At 33.2% G+C, this 11,004-nt stretch overlaps 1 protein-coding gene across 1 annotated transcript; it reads left to right on the top strand.

Moving 5' to 3' along the window:
* The first annotated feature begins 279 nt into the window (after nt 1–279).
* Nucleotides 280–3,613, top strand: LOC115717013 (protein IQ-DOMAIN 24). The gene is made up of 4 exons (XM_030645941.2): nt 280–842; nt 2,008–2,202; nt 2,347–2,424; nt 2,525–3,613. The coding sequence occupies exons 1-4, from the start codon at nt 468–470 to the stop codon at nt 3,284–3,286; spliced, it is 1,410 nt and encodes a 469-aa protein (XP_030501801.2). The 5' UTR covers nt 280–467; the 3' UTR covers nt 3,287–3,613.
* The last annotated feature ends 7,391 nt before the right edge of the window (nt 3,614–11,004 follow it).

Here is an 11,004-nt window from a genome sequence, read left to right as displayed (position 1 = left end):
AATTACTAACAGAACATAAATATTAAAAATTTTGCTGTCTAAATTTAAATTTTGAGATTAAATGCAAGTAAAATAAAACTATCAAGACTTTTGACCCTATAAATAAATGGGAAAACTATTTTACTTTCTTTTTTGGTTTAAATACCTAATAGTCACATGTAGCAATGCTGACATTTTAAAGATTTTCTTTTTGTTTGCATAAAAAAGTGGAAAATAGAAAGTAAATAAAAGAGCGTGAGCTACACATCCTTCGATAACGCGTGTACTGAATTTCCACGTCCCCTAAAATCCCAACTATATAGTCCCCAACCATTAGTTAAGCCTTTCCTCCTCTCTAGCCTCTTCTTCATCAGTTCCTCAGTTTTCCCACGCTTGAAAAACTTCACATGCTTTCATACTCGCCGCCCAAACCAGTAGTACTCCTCTCATTCAAAATAACCCGTTTCGGCCCATCTCAGCAATGAAACATGGGCTTTCTCCGGCGACTCTTTGGCCCAAAAAGGCCCACCACTTCGCCGCCGGTTAAGGAAAAGAAGAGGTGGGGTTTTTCCAAAGACAAGACTAACAAACAATCCAATCCCTGGCCAACCAAGCTCAACACCTCCTCCACCTACGACCCTCCCTCCTCAGCCGCTGCCTTAGACGCAAACAAGCACGCCATAGCGGTAGCCGCCGCCACTGCAGCCGTAGCCGAAGCAGCTCTAGCCGCAGCTCATGCAGCCGCCGAGGTTGTCCGTCTTACCAATAACGGTAGCGCCGGAACCTCTACCACCGCGGCCCATGTTAGCCGAACTCGTTACTTTGCTGCCGTTAAAATTCAATCGGCATTTCGAGGATATCTGGTTAGTCGTCTTTACTTTTAAATTATTGAAAATGATGTGGAACTTTCCTATTGGTTAACTCGTTTGAACTTGGGTATTCAGTTTAGCGTTTGAAAATTTTCATATTTTGTGGTAGTTTCCGAGGGAAACTTTAAATTATTTTCCGTTTTTCTTTTCTCCAGAAACAAACACAGTGAATATTAATTTTGAAGATCATTGATTTTAATTGATTTTTGGAAAGAAAACGAATATTAATAATAATAAATGCGCCGACACTAATAGACGTATGTCATTCACTGTCAGAGTAAACAGAGAGTTAAAATAGAATTTTATATTCTAGAAGTTTTTAGGGAAGAGGGATTTTGCACCTGTAAACCATATTGTGTAATTTTCACATATATTGTACTTGAAAACTAATAAAGAATGACGTGTCTTCATGCTATTGGTTTGTTCGGTATATCTGACATTCTGTAAGACTAAGATGTGTCGTATTTGGACTTTAGCACAGTAAGCAGTATAAGCCACAAAAGAAAAAAAAAATTGGTCACCACATTTTCTTTGGTAACTATTGAAGATTTTATGTATTATATAGGAATGGATAACACGGCACAAGATTTTGACTCGTCGTTGTATGTCTAGTGCCTATTCCTAAGGCCCATACTCAATTACTATTATATTACACCTAATCCTTATTTTACATATTTTCCTTTTTTATTTTAAGTGGGGCTGAGTTGAAATTCGAAGGAATGTTCACACTCTTTGGGCAATATTGTTTATGTTTCTGAAAAGTTTTTCAATTTGAAATCTTTTAATTTTGAATAACAACATTTTTTATATTATTTAAATTATTGTCATCTTTTATTTGTATATTTCCAATTCTTTTGAGTGATGAGAGGTAATGATTTCGTCAACAAGTGATTTTACATTGCAGCCTTTATTAAAGTCAATACCAGTTCTTGCCAATTTGTTTAAATTCCTGAGCTGTTTCTTGCAGTGCAACCAAATGACATTATTATAACTTTTAGTTTTTAAAATTTTCAAGTGGTAGGTATAAAGTAAAGTAGCTAGTATTTGAAATGGTTTGGTTATATTTTTTGAGTGGTTTTTTTTAAACAAAATTCTAATTTGGCTTTGGTAGATAGAAAGTCATTATTATCTAAATTCTTTTGATTATGAAATTTTAAAGGCAAGAAGAGCCTTGAGGGCACTGAAAGCACTTGTGAAGCTTCAAGCATTGGTCAGAGGCCACATAGTGAGAAAACAAACAGCTGACATGCTTAATCGGATGCAGACACTCGTGCGAGTCCAAGCCCGCGTACGTGCGATTCGCACGAATGGGTCGGAATCTTTAAATTCTTCCAGCAAATTCTTATTGCCACCAGTAAGTGAATATTATTTACAAAAATATATTTCTCTTATAATTGGTTTGACTATGATCTTTACCTTTTTGAAATATGTTAGGAAATAACTTGTGGTTGCATTTAAGTGATCCTTCAAACTTATTGTAGTATCACATAACTTGCAGATCCCTTTAAATTCTGATAGAAATGGATTTCAACAACGTACTTATAGTAACAAATATGATGGCCCCTCAATCCTTAAGGTATTCTTTTAATTGATTTTTATGTGAAATAAGACATTCTTAAACTTAGAGATTGATCTTAGTGCCATTACTAATTTTGTCTTTCAACACGCATATGTAGAGGTGTGGTTCAAATTCAAACTTCAGGGATGTGATGAACATTGAGAAAAATCAAACAGGATCAAACTGGTTAGACCGTTGGATGGAGGAAAGCATTTGGAACAGTTGCCAAAGCTCTTCAATGAGATATGGTCACACCGACGACGAAAAAAGCGACAAGATTCTAGAAGTAGATACTTGGAAGCCTCGCATGGATACTCAACGTAGTAGTTTACGGAATTTTCAAATGCCACGCCATGTTTTGGCCTCAGACTATCAAAACCGGAGCTTTACTCCATTGGATTCCCCATCAAAACAAATGATAAAACTTCCAGTTTCGGTTCCAAATCAATCTTCCATTGATGCACTGTCATTTGGCAATTTGAAAAATCCAATAGTGAAAGACGAAGCAACTGTTAAGACAACAAGGAACAGTCCTCAAGCCTTTTCTGCCTCGTCTAGACATGGAAGCAGCAGCGCTAGGAGAGGTGGACCCTTTTCGCCTGCAAAGAGCGAGCACTCGTGGGGTTACTTCAGTGGCTACTCTAGCCATCCTAACTACATGGCTAACACGGAATCCTCCCGCGCTAAGCTTCGGTCACAGAGTGCCCCAAGGCAGAGGCTTGAATTCGAGAAATATGGAGCTACCAAAAGATCCAGTCAAAGATTTTGGGATGGATGGACATATTCAGATTCAAATGCTGTCCAGGATTCTGATTTCAGGAGCAGTGCTTATCCTTCTTTTAACCCTTTGGGTAGAGATGGGAGTGCTACTTTAAGATAATAGTTTTTTTTTTTCAGTGTGAGGAAGCATGACTTGGAGTTTATCCAAAATGCTGAATCTTCAAACTTTGTTCTTACAATATGAACATCGATAGTGTGGATAGTTAAATTAAGTGTTCATTTATTTGACATGGTTTGGATGTGAGCTCAGTTTTGTGATATTTGTGTTGTGTTCCGAAGTGTTACAAAACTACAAATTTTATGCAAGTCTTATTGCTTGTAATCAAGATTTCATCATGTATATATTCCCCAAGGACACTGTCTCAGCTGGGAATATGGCTGAATGACCTTCTTGTTCGTCCTTTTTATACTATCAACTTTTTTCTCATGTTTGCAACTTATTAGCTTAGGTACGAAATAATCAATTATACATGAACATTCATGATAGGTTAACACGAGGGTTGAGATTTTTTTTTACCTACAGTAATTACAGGTAGACATGTCAATGTGCATAACACAAATACAAATTTGACACTAACATAAATTGCCAACCATAGCTGCAGTGACCTTGTTATACTATTTCATTAACTTTTTTGCTCATGTTTGCAACTTGTTAGCTAAGGTACGAAATAAATATTATTTGTAAAGAAGGGATAGAATAGAAAATCATCCACCACCATAGGATTGTATCCAAATTCATTGCTCTGTAAGGGACAAAAACAAACATCAGCCAAAACTAGCATTATCCTAGAAAGTAGTTTAGAATATTTAGCTTGATCTAGATTGTAAGAAGGAATATAATAAGAAGAAAAAAAAGGCAAAAGCTGAATACTAATTATAGACTTGTAATGATGATTAGAGTCAAATCAATGAAAAGGGTTGTGGGCTCAGAAGAAAAGACAATTAAAAGTGACCGAAATCTTGAACAAGTTTATTATGCTGTTACTGCAGCTTGATTTCAAATCCATTACAGTAATCTTCGTATTACATGTGCATATTTCTCTGTAGATTCACGGAGATTAATTATTTGTTCCTGGCCTCCACTAATCACTAGCTTTTATAATTAACTTTATGATAAAAAAAAATGATAAGAAAGATGTTGTGTTGTGATTCATTGTACTAAAGTGAGCTCTTCAGTTCAGCCTTTATTCTTTAAGCACACCAGTTCGATCGAGTCTCAATATCCGCATAATGAATGAATCGAATAGATTTTTGGGTTATGAGCTCATGTGGCAGACTCCTATAGTTTGTTCATCGGTGGTCCCTGAAATTTCTGTAGACCAAAGAAGGAAAGGAGTTAAACAATCACCAACAAATATATTTTTTTTTTTTTGAAACTAATGAATATATCATTGAACAAAAACAGTATGTTTGATTACAATAACGAAAAACCTACGAATTCCAGAGCCAATAAAAAAAGTTGTCCAACCACACAAGTTGTTTATTCATTTGAAGGGCATGTACAGCTAATTCATGCGCAGCCACATTAGCTGTTCGACGAACATGAATTAGGGATACCCTTAAAAATCTAGACAACAAACTTGCCAAATCAACCAACAAAAATCGAAGACCATTAAAAAATATTGCCTCTTATTTAAAAATATTAATACACTAGATTCCAACAAAACGTTGCACTAAACGTGTTTGAACAAGAGTTGTGCATAAGAAAGGAATGTGTCCATTGGATCCTTTACCAAAAGGAATGTCATCTACTCAATTAAGTAATTGTTGTCCGTAGTGAAAACTTACCATCAGATGGTAGACCTAATATTTCGCCAATTACTTCACTTTTTTTTTCATGTTAAATTTAAAGACACGGGTAGCAAATCTTGAGAGACCAATCTAAGATTTCATTTATAATTACTTTGTAAAAGTTTGATCTCGTACATGCAAGGAAAAAAGATTAATATCATTTTGGCTGTTAATCATATTTTGAGTGAATTAAACTAGAGAACTTTAAGCAGTTCTTTTCCCTTTGAATGTAAAAGTTAAAACAACTTTTGTAAATTATCACATTATGGGTCCAACCATCAAAACGTTTCTTCGTCTTAATTATGCTTGTTCAATTTGGATCTACCATACAAAAGAAAATATTTCTCACATGGCATACGTGATACCCACGCGCACAATACTCCACTTGATAAACAAAGAAATTGAGTAGGAATATTAAACCGCCCGAATATTTTTATTTATTTATTTTTGGTTAATTTTGCAATTATTAAATATTTGTACTGAGTGGTATATTATGCAATATATTATTGTCTTCTAAAAATCATGTATTTCTTGAAAGAAACATTACAATGGTAAATATCAATATATTAAATAGTTAAATAATTTAAATTAGGAGAATTATTTTATATACTTTTTTTTTAAAATTTATGGTTTGGGTTTCTATAGTGGTTGCAGCGCTAGTTGCAATAGGAGTTTCTATACGATTTTTTGTTGCAAATTAGGTTGCAATGCTAGTTGCAATAGGGGTTTCTATGTAGAATTCCGTAAAAATGTAAAAAAAAAAAATTGTTTTGAAGTATAAAAATAAAAATAAAATAAAAAAAGCCCTTTAAATTATTAATTTTCTCTGCTTGAAATTTTAAATTATTAATTACTGTAAATGATATATACATATAAGTATTTCTTTCTCTTCAAAGTACTATGTTTGTGCAACTAACTTCTCAGGCAACCGAAAAAAATGGGAAGCAAAAACTAAAAAAATTAAGAAAAGATATATAAATAAGATGGTGTGCATAAAATATAAATGCATATATATATATATATATGGAGGAGGTTTCAATGGTTACATTTTTATTGTAACCATCATGGTTACATTTTTTTAAGCCATTCGATTACTATTAAATGGTTGTGATTAATTTGAAAATTAAATAAAAATAAATAATAAATAACTTGTAACCTGAAAGTGACCTAATCATTTATTTCCTTATAAAACTTTAATTAAGATTAATTATATTTTAAAATTAAATTAATTATAATTATTAATTAATTTTTTGCAATTTATTACTATATAAGGATCTTTTAGCAATTTATTTTTTTATACTTAAATTATTTAAAATTTTATAGCAAAACTTTTTATAATTTAAAGTTATACACATATAATTTTATAATTTAAATTTTATTATACTTGTAATCTTAATTTTAAATTATTACACTTAATTATTTAATTTTTTTATATAAATATTTAAAAAGTAAAAAATGAAATAAGTTGAAGGATTTTTTAGAAAAAAAAATGGCTGCACTTGTTATCGATTGATTAGCTTGAGGTCTCATACTAAGTTCATATAATTGTAACATAATAATTAAATATCATTTAAAAATAATTAATTATTTGAAAATTTATTATAAGAAGAGAATTTTAATTTGTGTCAAAAGAAGTTTAATTTTTGTAAAAAAAATAAATTTTATTGTAAATATTATAATTAAATGGCTTAATTATTAAAATAATTCAAGTAAGGATTTAAATATAAATATTAATTGCTAAAAGAGGTCTTGTTAAATATTTAATTAATTATTTTAAGAAAATAGTTAATTATAATTAAATAATTCTAAAAAAGGAATGTCTACTATTTAATTAATTATTTTAAGAAAATAGTTAATTATAATTAATTAAATTTAAAAAAGGAAAGTCTACCTATTAGTAACCTGCTATTACAGGTTAAAGAAAAATGTAACCATATGGTTACAATAAAAATGTAACCATTGAATAGTCACCCATATATATATAGTAAAAAGAATAAAAAATGTTATTGTACTTTTTTAATATTATAATAAATACAAAAATTTGTGATAAATTATCAAGAAGTTTTACTATAATATTTAGAATCAAATCAGGAATACACATTTTTTATGGGGATAGACTCTACGAGGACTTGTCCTTAATGAAGTGGGAATTTCTCGCCTAAATGGAGAACAGAGTCGGATGAGATCATTTTTTGTTTCCGAATATTAAATGGGATGGAGATGTAGTTGACACTCCCCACCCCATTTAATTTATTTACTATCTTTTTATTAATATTTAATATTTTTCTAATGTGTTTTTTTTTAGTATATTAGTGTCTTTTTTATAACTTGTTAAGTTGTTGTTGACGTAGAAATTTGGGCACAGATATCTGGTCATACCTGCTAACTAGATTGGCAAAAATGTAATAAGAGTTAAGTATAAGTAAGAGAGACATAACAAATTTATAGTATTTTACTCCCCGTGATGCAATGATAATCGAGCAACGTCTACTTCGAGTTTTTATTTCTCACAAAAATTACAAAGAATTGGCTAAGTGTGAGGCTCGAAATTCTAGAGAAAAAAAGTAGAGAGAGATGCTTTGACTTTATGAAGACTTTTCAGAATATTAAAAATGAGTTAGAAGAGCTCTCCTTTTATATGGAAGGAGATCCTATTAAATAATAATTAAGAAATACAAAAAAAATATGAAGAAAAAAAATAGTTTGGGATGATCTTAACCATTGATGATGACTCATGATGATCCAATGGTGAAAATTGACTCTTAGTGAAAATCGTCAATTTTTGAACTTTGAATCTCCTCAGTCAGATTGTTTTCTCGTAATCTGCTGGAAAAATCACAACTCTATTGAGGACGAATTATTGACCTTAAATCTTCAGAATTACAATGTATGTATGAGACTTGACTTGATAGATCTTTGAAATAGGTTCAAAATACAAGTTAAATCACGTCAATCAGATCAATATTGAGTGAGTTATGGTCGTTTTACAGAAGATTGTTCATCACCCTACGACCAGGTTGACAACCTAGCGCCAAGGTTGACAACCCATCGCCCAAGTTGACATTCTGACGTCAACCTGAATGTTGAGTGAGTGTAAAAACGTCCAAGACTTGTATTTTTTGATGCATAAGTGATGTGTTGACACCACTTAGTAAGTTTCAATGTCCTGGTGAAGTTGTTCACCAGTTCTTAGAGATGTCGCTATTTTGTGAAATTGGGAAGACTTGAAACTCCCTGATTTTGCTAATATCCCAGCTTGTTGAAAAGGGTAAAATACCAAAGTATGAATTTGACCTGTCACAAGCTGTAGCTCTCATTTACTACAAAAAAAAATAGTTGAATACTTGAAACTGAATTGAATTGTGATAAGTAGACCACAGCGTACCAGGTCATGTGCCAACCTAGGCGATGAGTGCTTCCCGGGGCCCATTTTGATACTTCTATGGCATTCAAGATTGTGAACGATGTCTCCTCCCCTACTTTTGATCATTTTAAGAAGAATTCAAGGAGTAGAAATTGTGTTTGAGAAGCGAAAACATGTGAACCAGGTTGTATGTCAACCTGTCAACCTGGGCGCTAAGGCCCTGTTTAGGCTCCCTGGAAATCTCTTTTGCTCCCCGAGATCACTTGTATCATCGTTATTTCTGATGATGGAAAAAATCTCTAGGACACTTTTTCTTGAAAATGATTGGAAACAACCTAGGTTGACAAAATATGAACCAGGGCGTTGGCCTAGTGCCAGGTGTCAACTTGGGCACTGGGTTTAATTTCCGGCCACCAAATGAATCTGTTTGATTCCCCAAAATACTTGTATCTTAATCTTTGATAAAACCAAAGAATATGCGTCGAAGACTTCTGACCCCCAAACAGCTCTGTTTATTTCCCGACAGCACTAAAATCTTAATTGTTGATGAAAATAGAGAATATTCTTGGAAGACTTCATCTAAACTGCTGAAGGAAGTGGCCCAAGTTGACAAAGTGTCAACCTGGGCGCTGGGTCCAGCGCTAAGGCCAACCTGGCCGCTGGGTCCAGTGCTAAGGCCAACCTGGGCGCTGGGTCCCTATTTGACCTCTAGATTTATCTATTTCTCTCCTGAAAGCACTTGGTTCCTAGTTTTGGATGAAGACGAAGAAAATGCTTGAGATTTTTTTAGTATTGTGGTTGGAAGTGCCCTAGGTTGACAATATGTCAACCTGGGCGCTGGGTGCCTGGGGCACCTGGTGCTCTAGGTGCTCAAAACTGAAAGTGCTTTGATTCTAATTTATTTGCCTCAAATATGTTCGTGACATGTCTAATTCATGTCCTAGTACAAATTTTGACTCATTATCACTAAGACGGACCCAAAAACAAAACTCTAATAGGGTTGTCAACATGGGGGCTAGGCACCCCGGTTGAATTCTAGGCTGTTGATTCGTATATTCTCAACTTCCAAACTTAGGATTTGAATTCTTTATGTCTTCATGGTGCAACAATATAAAAGATAGTGATTGGAAACAACTTAGTAGGATCCATACACCCATTCTGAAGTTCTCGTAGATAACCTGGGCGCAGGGCTAGGGACCCCTCCCAAGTCGACTGCCATGACTCGGGACTACTCAACTCTGAGTTGTTCTTTTTCTTACCACACGTCAAATATTGATGTCCACGTTAGTAGGGTCTATTTTTTGGTAAATATTTGCCCCCAAAGTCAACTTTACACTTCTGCAAAGTTAACTTGATGACGTGAACTAAGCTTATTTCTCTCAAAACTACCAGGTGGGCAACAATTTCGCAATTTTGAACAATTAATTCTGTTGTTCGATGTCTTCTAGTAAGACTAGGAATTTCAAAATCCTATTCCCTTTGGAACAAGAAAATTCAAAGTTTAAAGATATAAAGAAATGTGAGAAAAGATAAAAAAATAACGTAATTTCTCTCTATCTTATCTTTTGAAATTTAAATTTAAATCCACTTCTTATTGGCTTAGGAATAGAGGAGATCAATAGCTTATAAATAGATAACTCCTCTATTAACTTTTCATATTGCTTCACACACCTAAAGAAGAAACTAAGAGCCTAAGAATTTTGCTTCATCAATCCTTCAAGTGTTCTTCAATTTTTCAAGTAATTCCTTCTAAAAAAATTCGATTTTTTTTTTTAACTTTTTTCTTCTCCTCCTCCTCTATGAAGCTCAATTTAAGGATTTTGGATCTTGTTAGAAATCCTTAAACTCTATTAGAAGTCCTTCGAAAGCCAAAAAATATGATTTTCATTTAAGCCGCTTGAGCGGAACTATTCCCTTCCTGCAAGGTGCAGTTTGTCTTAATTTGCTTGGAAAAAGTAGTTTTGAGCTAAGTGGAGCTGATATTCATTCAGCTGTTCTAAATTGAGAAAAGTCAAGTTGAGAGTAGAAAGGCCTCGTGTGAGAAGAAATACAAGAAAACCTGAAGAATATGACTGAGATACTGCTCAATTCATTTAGCCAAAGCTCACGGTACCCAAGTCCAAATACAAGGCCTGTGGTGGAAAGTTATGGCCACTGACTTATTCATTACTGCTATTGAAAGTGAAGACCCGAGGACCGAGCCTTTGAACTAAGACTTCTTTTATTTAGTTCTGTTACTTAGCACCAAGTTGAACTGATACAAGATGAGTAATTGCTTCCTGAGACTGTTGTTAGAAAACCAATGTAATATCCCGGAAATTAATATATTATTGTAATATCCCGGAAATTAATATATTATTTAATTAGACATATTTTATTAAATATGTAATTATTTTGGTATGAAGTAAGATTATGATCTCACTTAAGGTAATTGGTGTGAATTTATTAAATGATTAAATAAAGCGTAATTTATTAATTACGGAGATTATATTAGAATATGTGGTATCGTGCATACTATTTTTTTTTTTAAATAAAATATCTTTGGGTTCGGCCATCGTGGGAACTTGGCAGAATGGTTGGATATGTCACTAAAATAAATTATGGATAAGAATGGGAATTATATCGGACTAGGATAGAACTTTAGGTTTTCGGTTTGGTGGATT

Source organism: Cannabis sativa, chromosome 5 (assembly GCF_029168945.1).
Source record: "Cannabis sativa cultivar Pink pepper isolate KNU-18-1 chromosome 5, ASM2916894v1, whole genome shotgun sequence".
NCBI lineage: Eukaryota > Viridiplantae > Streptophyta > Magnoliopsida > Rosales > Cannabaceae > Cannabis > Cannabis sativa.
This window is presented reverse-complemented; position numbering and strand designations above follow the sequence as displayed.

What these genes read in the sequence shown, in the direction of transcription:
- LOC115717013 (XM_030645941.2), top strand. Translation starts at nt 468, where the DNA reads ATGGGCTTTCTCCGGCGACTCTTTGGCCCAAAAAGGCCCACCACTTCG. An exon ending in CGGCATTTCGAGGATATCTG is followed by an intron (nt 843 to 2,007) that starts GTTAGTCGTCTT and finishes GAAATTTTAAAG; the next exon opens with GCAAGAAGAGCCTTGAGGGC. An exon ending in ATGGCCCCTCAATCCTTAAG is followed by an intron (nt 2,425 to 2,524) that starts GTATTCTTTTAA and finishes ACGCATATGTAG; the next exon opens with AGGTGTGGTTCAAATTCAAA.